The 12,967-nt window shown below is 33.8% G+C and overlaps 1 protein-coding gene across 10 annotated transcripts in view; it reads left to right on the forward strand.

The window, feature by feature from the left end:
* Gria4 (glutamate ionotropic receptor AMPA type subunit 4) overlaps positions 1-12,967 on the forward strand; it is a 364,899-nt gene that overhangs the window by 326,930 nt on the left and 25,002 nt on the right. For 2 of the 10 annotated variants that reach the window (XM_004856481.4, XM_087212350.1), the window contains exon 15: positions 7,010-7,048. The exons of the other annotated variants lie outside the window; for them this stretch is intronic. In XM_004856481.4, the coding sequence (XP_004856538.1) occupies positions 7,010-7,031 (22 nt within the window). In that variant the 3' untranslated portion in view covers positions 7,032-7,048. The remainder of the gene's footprint in view (positions 1-7,009; positions 7,049-12,967) is intronic. 10 annotated transcript variants of the gene reach the window in all.

Consider the following 12,967-nt stretch of genomic DNA (forward strand, 5'->3'; position numbering starts at 1 on the left):
TAGGATAAGGAAAGCCAGAATCCCAAACTGTTGCTCTTTCGACCCATGCAATCAATTCATAGACAATATGACAATCGTTTCCTATAAAATAAGAATATCCAGAAAGAACATATGTATCTCATACAATTCAATTTAATTCCATGGCAACACAAACTTACATGAGCAGGGAAACTATTGCCACTAAGTCAGGTATCCTTGACATCCACATGCCAAATATATTTTGAAACCATAAAGGTGTATCTAAAGCCAAAGCTCATAATCTGATCCATAATAAATGCACTAAAAAGCTCTGGATAAATTTACTTCTACATTTGTAGCATATTTAAGTATTTGCTCTTAGCATATGACAAGTAGCCATATAGGATCCATACTATGTCACTCATTATTACAGATCACCCCACTTCAAGGAATGGTCTCCAGATGCAGTTGTCCCCATGTAGTGGTCATATTAAAATGAGACATGAGAAGAACAAAGTGAAAGTGTAGAGATTCTGCGAATTTGGATCCGCCTTTCTGTAATGATGGGTGGGGCCCAGATAAGAGTTCACTGGAACTCAAACTATAAAACAATGGAACTGGAGGGAAGTCCTCCCCAAGGGTTCTGCCAATGCTAAGGTCTAGAGAGAGGCAAAACTAAGACACTCTAATGAATCAGCTGGTGAAAGCAAAATATCAGAAAAGCTCTACTAACAAAAGGATAGGACTTGGAAAGACATATGGAAGAGAAATTTATGAAACCTGAAATCCTAGAGCAAGGAAGAGATGGAGAGTAGTATGTATCAAGATGCCCAGAGCTGTTGTTTTATACTGAATTGTGACCCAGGGTATAGGTGTGTTGCTGACATTCAAGTCTTAGTTGCAGAACAAATATCCTGCATCAGAGAAATTATTCATGTGAGACTTTCGCCATCCCCAAGGTCACTTGGCAAGAATGAATTGACAGAGTGGGAATTCTGCACTCCCATAACAGGAAAGAACATTGAGGCATGACATAATGTCATCATGAGGGGTGATTTAGATCAAAGGCAAACCCTTTTTGTATGCAGGAGGGCACTGCCAGATCACCTTGATGCATTACAGCTTCAATAGTGTTCCCTTGCCATTGAATTCACTTCTGTTCCCTCATACTCAGCATTCTCCAAAACAAGATTTAAATTCTCATTGCAGGGTGGGCATAGTGGTACACGCCTGTAATCCAAGCACTCAGGAGGCAGAGGCAGGAGGATTGCCATGAGTTTGAGGCCAGCCCGGGCTACAAAGTGAGTTCAGGGCCACCCTGAACACAAAGCGAGACCTTGTCTCAAAAAAGAAGAAAAATTCTCAAAGAAAGAGTTTATGTTCCTGCTGTGCATAATAGTTTCTATCATGACTACAAAGCTGCTCTTGAGTCCTTTTAGTAATGATTCAATTTCTAAATAAATGTGTCAGGTTAAATTTCTCTACTATAGGACCTTAGGGTATAGCATCATGACTTCTCTAGATAGTAAATGCTCTTGAAGTTAACAATTATAAAGCTGTCTGTATTTGGATTATAAGTAAATTTAATTTATCCTCAGAACATCAACAAGGATCAAGTGACAAGTTTCGTGTTGTTCTCCAGACTTACCTTCCAACATGAAGGTGACAACCTAGGGACCTTAGCACAGGCTGCTCAGGGAAATCATAACTTTCGGAACTCATACAACTCTGAACAGTTTGGCAAAATGACAGACATTATAATCATGCTGCAGTAGATTCCTTCCTCTCCCTACCTCAGGTCACTCTTAGCTGAGTATAGAGATAGAACAGGGAGGGATTGAAAGAAGAGAGAGTAAAAAATATTTCCAATAGTTAGATAAATGAAGAATATTTCACACACACATACTCATACTCATACAAATGGCTTTGGAGGGCTTCACGGACATAGTCATGTTTTTCATGAAACTCCAAATGCCTATAGTAAAATACTATAAAGCTCACTTTAACGTGAATGTAATCTAATCTTTAGTAGAATTCTATTCCATGCTGCTTTAATGCATTTTTATGTTAATGATCAACATCTACTTAAGGTCATAAAAAATAAGGATTTTCTTCAAAAATGAAAAATCTATCCATTTCTTTCAGCATAGGACTGTATAAAGAAAACCATTCTTCCACAACTTTAAACATTATTCACTTTTGTCTCTAAAAATAGTATCAGCCAATATGGGGCTAAATTAATGATTCATACTTAAGAAAAAGAAGGTAGCTTGACAGTCATTTAGAATGAGCTAGAAAATAGTAATGACTGGTTTAGGATTATATTGCATTTTAATTTAACTGGGGATAAGAAGCTGTGGCTCATTTATTTCAAGGCTTATTTCCCCCCACCCACCAAAAACTCAGCCCTATAATTCTATTTTTCAGAATAAAATTATTTCTGAGATAACTTTTCCACAAATATACAGTATCATACACACTTGGCAACACATGAGTAGAAAAATCACTGTTCAACTCTCCAAAATACCTAGCTATGGCCCTGAGTCTTATTGGAAACAAGTATTATATTGAATGTAAAAATATTTTAAATAATAATTACAGTGACAAAAGTTAGAAATACCATCAACACATCATTTATCATCCTTAATATCAGAAGTCTTTTATAATTGAAAATAGTTTCTTTAAATGAACGGATTCCATACTTTTTGAAAATCTAAAATCCATCATTAAGTAATACACACAGACTGAAATACACTTCCAAAAAGTTTGTGAAATCTTTTCAATATATTCCTTTAGTATCATATGATTCAACAATAAAGAAAAAATAAAAGCATAAAGATGCTAACTCCACTTTTCAAAGTGTACACTATTGAGATATTAGAGAATTCTATGAGTTTAAAATACCACTGTTCATACAAAAGCATACCTTAACTTATTGGAATAAACTAGACTTCATTTAACTTTCATTGCTTTTTAATTCTGAGGTATCTAATAAATAAATTGACTCACAGATAATATTTTACAGAAATGTTACAAATTCAATATTTTCTCTAAGTACTAGGTAGAGTTAACTGGAATTGGAATTAAACTGGACTCAAACATGTGACACAAATAGTTCCTCATTTTCAAAGGAAAGAAAAGAGTACTGTATATGGCTTCCTCTCCTTTGATGCCTCACAAACAGAAGATATAAAAATTGTCAGGAGCTACATCCTGGATCTTTATTGCAGTTGAATCCTGGCAATTATAATACTTGGTGCTGAAAGATCTGCAGCTTCTGAATGTCCCTCTTTGAAGCAGTAATAGACCAAATTCTCATTAGTAACTAAGGAAAGACACCATGAGCACCCAGCCCTCAAAATCCCTTTTTCCTTTTGCAAATAGAAACACACACACACACACACACACACACACACACACACACACACACACACACACACTCAAAGCAATTCTAGCAAAGACAACTGATTTACAGTGATTTATAGATTTACAGTGTTTTTAACAGAAAAAAATGATTTTTTAAAGCATAAAAAAAAACAAAATGAAAGCAGGTATTCAGAGTCTTAAGATACTACCTTAACCTTTGCCTTATACTTGAGGCTAATCAGAGGTAAACAGAAGTAAACAGCATTCAAACAAAGCTGACTTCAAATTGTCTCCCAGACTAAAAAATAAAGGGAATAGGCTGGAAAGTTACTATTAAATGATATCATAATGATAATATTGAACAAGCTAAATAGTCAGTTAACATTTCATTTTAATTCGTTCACTTACTTTGTTAATTTGTTCACTTAAAAAAGATTGTGTTGGGCCAGGGATTTAGCTCAGTGGTTCTGCTGCCTGCCTCAAAAGTGAAAGGTCCCGAGTTTGATCCCCAGTACCAAAAAAAAAGAGATTGTGTTTCAATTTGGCTCATATAGGACAACAAAAATTACTGATCAGTATATTTAATAAGTCAAGCAATAATGCCAATAGTAAATGTTGTAATTTTCAAGCCACTTCCACATATATTTTTTACTTGCTCCTTTTAACCCTCTTATGATGTCATTTTATTATAGGAAAGACACTATAAACTAGAGATGTTAAGTGACTTGTCCACAGTCCCACAGCTGAAGTTAGGACTGAGATCTTCTGACTCTCCAGTGCTCTTCTGGGAAATGAACAAAAAAATACTTTTCAGTATAAGTATAGTTTCCTTTGAAAACTTACTAACAGTTTCCATGATTCTTTTATGCTAAAGTTTTGACAACATTGATATTTCCAGGTATGTTGAAAATACCTCTATATAGCACAAGCTCTCATAATTTTAAATTTATTTTTTAAAAACAATATATTTTGTTGAGTTGAAGAAATGACACAAAATTAAATTTCAGGTTAGCACAGTGAAAGATTTTTATAACATCAAAACTGATTGCTCCCCCAAAAAGAGGAAATTTGGCTTATGATTCCCAACATCAGACTTGTTCAAGTAAAAGTAAGATTCCCCCCTTTTTTTTGAGAGAGAGAGATGAAGATGATGACAGGTATATTCCCTTACTACTTTAAGACTCTTAGGATTCTGATCCCTATCCTGGAATATATTTAGCAAAACAATGTAAAAATTCTTTTACGCCTCTTTGGAGTTGCCAATACTTAATAAGACTGAGGGAAAATTTCAATCTCAGATCCTCAGTAGAAGCTCATCTGGCTTGGGAGTTAAGTCACTTTGTTAGTGAATAGCTGGTTTCATTACAGTCTCTCGACATCATGAAATGAAAAGGTTTTTAATGGAAACATATCTCTGTAAAAAGCTACAGAGCTACATACAGATAGATGCCAGTCTTGTACACCTATATAACATACATTTAAAATTGTATGTTGGCTTCAAACTTTTGACCGGTTACATTGAATTATATAAAAGGAGGACTAAAACAGCTAAAGTGAGTCACAGGCATATAGAAGGACTTGTTTTGTTTTTTGAGAACAAAATTTATTTTTCCATATTCAGATATAATAAAAATGGATTCGTGTGATGTAGTACCCTAAGGTGTTTCAACATAAAATACTGAGAAGGTGACTTTTAAGGACATTGTAATAAACCTAACAATTTCAGTATCACTTACTTTCCTTTTCATTTTTCTTTTCATCACAAATAGCAATCAGTTTATGCCCTGAAGCATGAATACACAACCACTATAATTTTATCCAATCCAGACAGTACACCAATAGTTGTTCTTATTCATAGATTTCCAGATTATTTGTAAATATAAAGTTATTTCCTTCAAAAATGTCATGTAAATGACTTCCATGGATAAAGTAGGTGTTTCATAAAGTACCATTTAAAAAGTAGGTGTTTCATAAAATACCATTTACTCTTTTTTTTGTATTTTAACCATAGCTTTACAATTTCCAGTTGTATTTGTTTCAGAAAAAAGGGAAATGCTGTATGTTGGGAGATTAATAGCACTTAGTGGGTAAAATCTTGGTTTGTCAAAATAGTTATTTTTAGTACATTCATTAAAAAATAATGAATGAAGTTACAATTCCCAAGGAGGAACACAAGGAGAAACATGAATGAAGTAGTTAGAGAAATTCTACTATGCTACATTTATATCATAAAACTAAGCTGTAACAGCGATAGATGGAGACAATATTTCATTGTATAACATACAATCTGCCATATAGTTGTTCCCTGCACATTTTCATAATGGCCATTTACAGTAATGATGGCAACATCCCTCATTTTGATGTCTCTGGAACATACTGGAACACACTGAAGTTCCAAAGTACATCCATTCTCTCACCTGATGTCATTTTACTTGATGAAGAATTTTAATAAGCTACCCAAAGTTAAATAACAATAGCACATGATCTTGTATGGGTTCAGGCTCGTTCTTGGTCTCCACTCTCCTTCATGTCTCATGGAATTCAATCAATTGTCTGGTATTTGATTTTATGTGGGAACCAATCACCCACAATCTCTGAAATTATGCCAAAGGGTAACTGAGAACTGGCTCTACACTCAGTTAAGTAGGCAGTAGCCCCAAGAGAGATGAGGTAGTTTAAATGAGAAAAAGTCATGTCAGAGACTGTATAATAAAAACTAAAAATTTGCTAACTACTACACACCAAGCATATGTACATTACTAATATCTTTTCTAACTTGAGCCCCACAACTGTTTGAAGTTGGTGCTATTATCTTCATCTAGAATCTAACTTACTGCTGCTGAAGCAGTTCAAATAGCTGAAGAGTGACGGAGGTGACACTGAGGCTTATTACTATTGAATTCCCAAATCCACAGTTCATTCTCTATGATGCCTGTTTCTCTTCAATGACACCAGAAGGACTTGCATCAAGAAAAAAAACCCCACCTAATAATAGTCATACTGCCCTGAATTTGCCTCACCTTGGAAGTTAGGCAGGGTTGGGCCTACTTAGTACTGGATTGGAGAAAAAAAAAAAAAAATCTTTAATCTGTGAATCCCTGTTTTGAAAAAGTAAAACAATCACATAGTTTCTGGTAATATCATTTCTCATACTTTTGTCTTAACCTTTATATCAAATGATCTTTTATTTTTTATTGTTATAAATAATTATTATTTATAGCATATTAAGTACTATCTATACAAATGATGTAGCAATATCATTTTACTCTCAAAAGACAAGGAGAGTATCCGCAAGGTGGATTGAGAAGGCAGCTTCCTTTTCCCTGAGGGACACCTGGTATTCCCTAGGACACAGCCTCCATTATTCACTCCAGCTGATGAAAATTACCCAAGTGATGTCCTCCCATGAATTCTCCAGCCCTAAGCCAGTCTTCCATTTATGAAAGCTCTCTGACAAGAAAGACTGAAGAGCAGACACAGTTTTCCCATCTTACACTGCTGATGTTCATTCCCCTTTGGCTTAATCCTTAAAATGGGTTTTAAATTCAATTCAGTGGAAGTCCCAGTATATCAGACAGTTGGTAGTATCTTGTGAGACCTGAGGAAAGGGTTGGCCAGAACTGAACTTGACTTTAATACAAGACCATGTTCTATTATTGTTTAACTTTGGGTATTTCTCCCCTAGGAGGAGGACAGAGGAGAACTAACCAGCTCCAGGACCAAGGTAAGAGGGGAGTTTTCTTTCAAAAGAATGGGTTCCATCCATTTGAAGGAAACCCCTCCCCCACCTATTTTTGATGCTTTTTCTTTATACATTTATATTTTTTAACCCACCAGCAATAGGAATTCAGCTTGCCACTTGTGCACAATCCACTCACAAATGTTATAGCAGGAAAAAAGTAAAACCGTCACACAAATTATACCCATTTTATGATAATGCATTCGTGTTTTCCATCGTCATTGGATATTAATTTGTACCAGTCTACCATTAAGGCTTAGATTCTTCAGCTTTAATTTCTCTATATGTAGAATATACACACACAGTTACAATTAATCAAACCATAATAGGTACGAAGTCACAAAATATTAAAGCTAAAATCCAAAATATTTCTAATGAATATATCAAGAAAAGAAAATATGGATATAATTTTAATGATATATATGTTGGAATATGATCATACTAAACTTTTCATCTGAAGTAGTACAGACTTAATGATACTGTATTTTAATGTATTTATTAAAGCTGTGGTTGAAAAATTAAGAGGACATGGAAGAAATATTATACTGAAATATTATACCCTCCTCCCAGGCCTTTTATATTGATTTTAATATTTTCCACTATACCCTCTGCTTTTATGCTGTCATATTTAGAAATCATCGTTGATATTCTGTTTCAAATTAGTACTTTCAGAGTGGAGATCCAACAGTGAGAAACAAGTAAGAGGATTTCAAAAGCATTTAGAATTTGAAACTATAAAAGAAAGATGGATCAGTTAGATTATAAAAGAGAGCAGCTTCCAGTCCTATTTAGCTATAATTCCTTATTATCACTGCCTTCAAAGAGACAAGATCTTGCATGACTCAAATAGATTTTAGAATTGGTTTAGGATCATGTATCTGAAGCACCTAAAGCTCAAAAGAAGGAAACTAACTTTAAAGAAGAGTACAGGATATATTATTCATTCCTGGTTTATTCAATCCTAAATTTTAAAATGCCAAACATATGGAATATTTGCTTAAACAACCATCCAAAAAAAGAAATTGTCACAATATTTTTAGTGAACTATGTATCAATAGAATTTTATATCTATCAGAACATTATTTATGTCGGAAGATTTGTGGTATACCTTGAATTCTTATGAAATATTTCATAGAAATCTCATTCAGGAAAAGAATTAGTGATGGAGTTTCTACAGTGACCTAGTTCTCTGGGATTATCTGAAATTGAGATGAAAACAGGTTTTTGAAATTATTTGGTTAGTACAGTAAAAAGTATTAATTTATATTAATTCCATTCAACATATTAGGTATATTAAAGAATACCTCATGAAAGTGTTCAAACTGATAGCTTAAGGTACACCCAATTTCTGACAAGAGCAAATAATTTTAAAATTACATGATATATTTTAGCCTTAATACCAATAGCAAATGTAGGTGAAACTATTTTTAGAAACTTAACTTTGCCACCTTTTTCTATTTGAATTAATAATTGAGCACTATAGCATCCTGTTTTAAATATGGTTATGAACCCTACCGCTCTCAAAGATTTGTATTGTCACTTAGAATGCTGTAAACTTAGTCTTTAAGAATTCTAACAAATACTTAAAATTTTGAGATAATAACAGAAAAACTTCATACATTCCTAGTTATGAGCCCCATTTTAGCCCTGAACTTTTAATGAAAAATTCAGAAAGCTTCCTTTTGTTAGCCTGTAATCCCTGTTTCTATAAGAAACATTCTTTTCATCACCCAAGTTCTTTTTCCATTTGTGCTCTTCTCTCACATAACCAAAGCCTGATCAAAAATAGGTGAAAAAGAGATCAATTGGATCAAATTTTAAGTTGTAACATCCAAATTCTTGCCTAGTGGAAAAGACCATGAATCTTGAGAGAGGAAAGTTGAAACTGATTCTTTTTGTTTTACTCTCAAGAACTTGATGGAATAAAGTATTTGTATATAAAACTTTACTAGACATATTTAGTGAATTAAATACATATTAAATATGTAGTGAAGTTAAACCAAACATATTGTTGACATTTGATATTTTATAATTTTTAATTTCTAAACTGAGTTGAATTAATACTCTTCTAATTAATAAATTTAACAACAAGAATTTTCTGCAGGTGATATGTTTTATTTGCTAATTGTAAATAGACTGAATGGGTTTATTAAAATGCCATTATCTTAGATTTTCATTTTAAAGTTTAGTTGGAAATGTAATATTTTCCTTGAAATTAATCTGATCTGATCTTATAGTGTTCTTTCTTTATCTGACTACATAAAATCAATTGGTAACCCCTTTATTTCAACTACCCATAACCTCACCGAAGTACCTTCCTACATTATTTTGTTGATTTGATGGATCAAATTACCTGTCATTATTCACAAAGATTATCAGTGTTAATATTTTGATATCCCTCTTGCCAACATTTAATAGTTTTAAAGCATTTTGTTTTAAAATACACTTCACTCTAGGTCTTTGAGAAAATCTGTTAGATTCCATAGTTGAAAGATTCCCTTTCACTGTCCAGCACACTATTCTTCAACTTAACGGAATGCTTACAAAATAGCCCCTCAAATTAATTCCATGTGATATGAATTCTATATGTAGTTATTGCATATCAACTATACAGCATTTCTTGCTCTGCTTTGGGGCTAAGAACGATATAACATAACATAAGACATGATTGCCACCCTCCAAAAGGGGAGAAAATGGGTACACACAAACCTTTGCAAAGTAATGTATAACTCAAAGCAAATGTGAGTGCCTTAGATAGCAGATGTTATTCTTTAAAAAGAAAGATAAATAGAATCTGGAGCATCCAGAAAAGACCTCATAAAGAAGGTTCAGATGTATTCATTGATAAATATTAGTTGAATGAGTAAGTCAGTGACTGGTTACTGGAAAATGAGGAAATGTAGGAAGGGTAAGAGAAAGGAAAAAAAGGAATTCCCAGTGAAAGTTCTTTTGTGAATCTGGAGTGAATTCTAAATAAAATATCCTTGGGAATATAAAGAAACTGACCTGGAGAGAGGCAGAGAGTCTGAATGGGGGATTAGTGTAATTAATAGGCTAGACTTCTGTGTCGAATTGGCACAGGTTCCGCTTTCACCTTTGCTATTTACTAGTCACATAACTTCAGGCGTTACTTTCCTCATGTGTAAAATGGAGATATAATCCAATCATACAGGATTGTTATGAAAATTCAATCAGAGTATTAAGAACTTGAGACAGTCTTTGGCTCAATAAAATATAACAAAATTATACTTTAAAAGCACATGTATCCAAGTGTGGTGCTGCACACCTGTAATCCCAGCACTTGGCAGGCTGAGGCAGGAGTATTGCCACAAGTTTGAGGCAAGGCTGGGCTACAGAGTGAGTTCAAGACCACCCTGAACTACTTAGTGAGACTCTGTCTCAAAAATATGTGTGTGTGTGTGTGTGTGTGTGTGTGTGTGTGTGTATCACTGGGAAGCCTTGAATGTCAGAAAAAGAATAAAATATCAGAGGTCATCATGAGTTTCTGATGGTTTTTGACAAAACACTATAAAGGAGCAGGGAAGCAAGAATATTCTGACTCTGGTAGCAGAGAATGTCAAGAAAAAACCAATCCACTGGTCTTGAGTGATGAGAGTTTCAACTAAGGGTTGCCAATCTAGTAAAAATGAAAATGTGAATTTCACGAGCACTTTTCAAAAAAACAGTTTTTAATTGGCTATAGGGAAGGAAAAGAAATGAAACTTGATATACTAGCTTGAGTATATAGCTGGATCTATTTATTTTATTATTTGATTTTACATTTCTATTCCTTCTGGGTAAAATTTTCTAATTTACTGCACACTGAATTAGAAGATTTCCTTATGATGCTATTCCTTAGGATTCAAAAGTACAAGTCCCAAAAGATTAGAACTTATATCATTAAGAACTTTGTATTTATCCAAATAGACTTTTTAACCCTGGGAGAAGATTCATGTTACCATCTAATTATATGAAGTCATTATATGGGTTTTGTTATTGCTTTTTAAAGAAATTTTTCTACTTCTCTTCCTTATTTTTTTTTTAGAAAGTATCAGTTCAGTTGACAATATTTTATCTCAGCTCAAGGAATATTTACCCAAGGAGATCAAATGAGTATCAAATGCCAAATGAGTAGTATAGGGAATATTATATAAATTAAGTAGCTTTCAAAGATTAATTAGGGAAAACCTTACCCAGCCCAGCAAATGTCTCAACAAAAAATAACTTTCCCTCGGAGAGACACAGGAGGGATGAATGAAGACTTTGACTGCATAGGACAAGATGCAAAGACTATCATTCATAGTAGTTGGGAAAGAGCACTGGACTAGAAGGCTGAAGCCCTATGTCCAGCTGGGCTTTGATGGGCAAGTCACCTAACTTTCAATAGGCCCCAGGGGACACATCTATAAAATGAGAAGGTTGGATATATCCCCGCCCCCTTTTGACTCAACTTGTAGGAGTCAAAGTCTTTAAAGCAATTGATGAAAGTTTTTAGGAAACAACAGAGGATACCAAAAGAAAACAAATGACTAGAAAATTCTGGAAATCATATAAGGAGGGTAAGGAGCATAGTGTAAAAAATGAAAGAATCCAAAGTCATGGACAGGCAGAGTCCACACAGCACATCATGTTCCAGGAAAGGCATCTGCATGAAAAGCGTAGCACTTTTGGGTTCAGATACTATGAGTATGTTCTTATATTTTTGTAATTGTACTTTAATAATAACCACAGCCTGAAAAATGGACAATGCAAAAAACATGAAACATTTCATCTGGGTAGCTGTGATCTCATCTTCAAATAAAGCTCCCTTTTACTTGACTGGAATAGAGACAGTAATAACAAGTAGGTTGACTTAGGGAAAGGACTTTATCCCATATGATCTCAAGGACACCACAAAGAAAATAAAATTTATATTACTTAATATTAACTATTGATATGTTCTACATTTATACAAATGTAACTAAAAGTATACTTTGACAGATTTTTAAATGTTTTAATCACTTTAACATATAGTCTTTTAAAAGGCACACGTCATATGTTTACAGAAAGATAACAGGTAGTACTTAGAAGTCCCCTCCTGACAAATGAGTGTTAAAAGTTCTCTATTAAAATTCTAGAGTAACCGTACCAGAAAATACTTTATTTCTCTTACTTTGAAGACATACAAAGAGTCGAGTATTATTAGAATCTAGAAAGGATATTTTAAAATCCATATTCATGATTTCCTTTCCAAGGTCTGTGAACCTCCTGAAATCATATACAAGCCATTTTTTTTTGTCTGTCTGTGCATATTTCCAAAGAAAGTATCCAGCTTTCATCAAATTCTAAAATAGAAATGGTTCAAAGTATGTTAAAGAATTTTACTCTTGTGATCTAAAATTAACAAAAATTATTAAAGTCAACTGCATGAAATATTTGTAAGGATTATGTTTACAAACATTCAACATTAAAATATAATTATAGCCAGGCATGGTGATGCACACCTGTAATCCCAGCACTCTGGAGGCTGAAGCAGAAGATCACCATGAGTTGGAGGCCACCCTGGATTACATAATGAGTTCAAGGCCAGTCTACACCACATGGCGAGACCCTGTCTCAAAAAAAAAAAAAAAAGCAAAAACAAAGCAAAACAAATGTATATGTGTATACATAATTAAAATTTTGCATTTCTCACCATCCCCTTTTTTTAAATTAAGTTTATTGGTACATTTTAGGTATACAGTATGATTACTGACATTCATCATTGGGAATTTGTACCTTTACACGATATATCTTGGTTCTTATTTTTTTCCCATTCCCCTTCCCTCCCTTCAACCCCTCCACCCCTCCCTATTTACAATCCCTTTCTAATGCTCTGACTAAATTGCTGGCAGATAACCTGACAAAAATCACAATGCTCCTTCA

The sequence above is a fragment of the Heterocephalus glaber genome, unplaced genomic scaffold (genome assembly GCF_053883595.1).
Source record: "Heterocephalus glaber isolate CG9 unplaced genomic scaffold, H.glaber_assembly_v1.0 deba00001429, whole genome shotgun sequence".
Lineage (NCBI taxonomy): Eukaryota > Metazoa > Chordata > Mammalia > Rodentia > Bathyergidae > Heterocephalus > Heterocephalus glaber.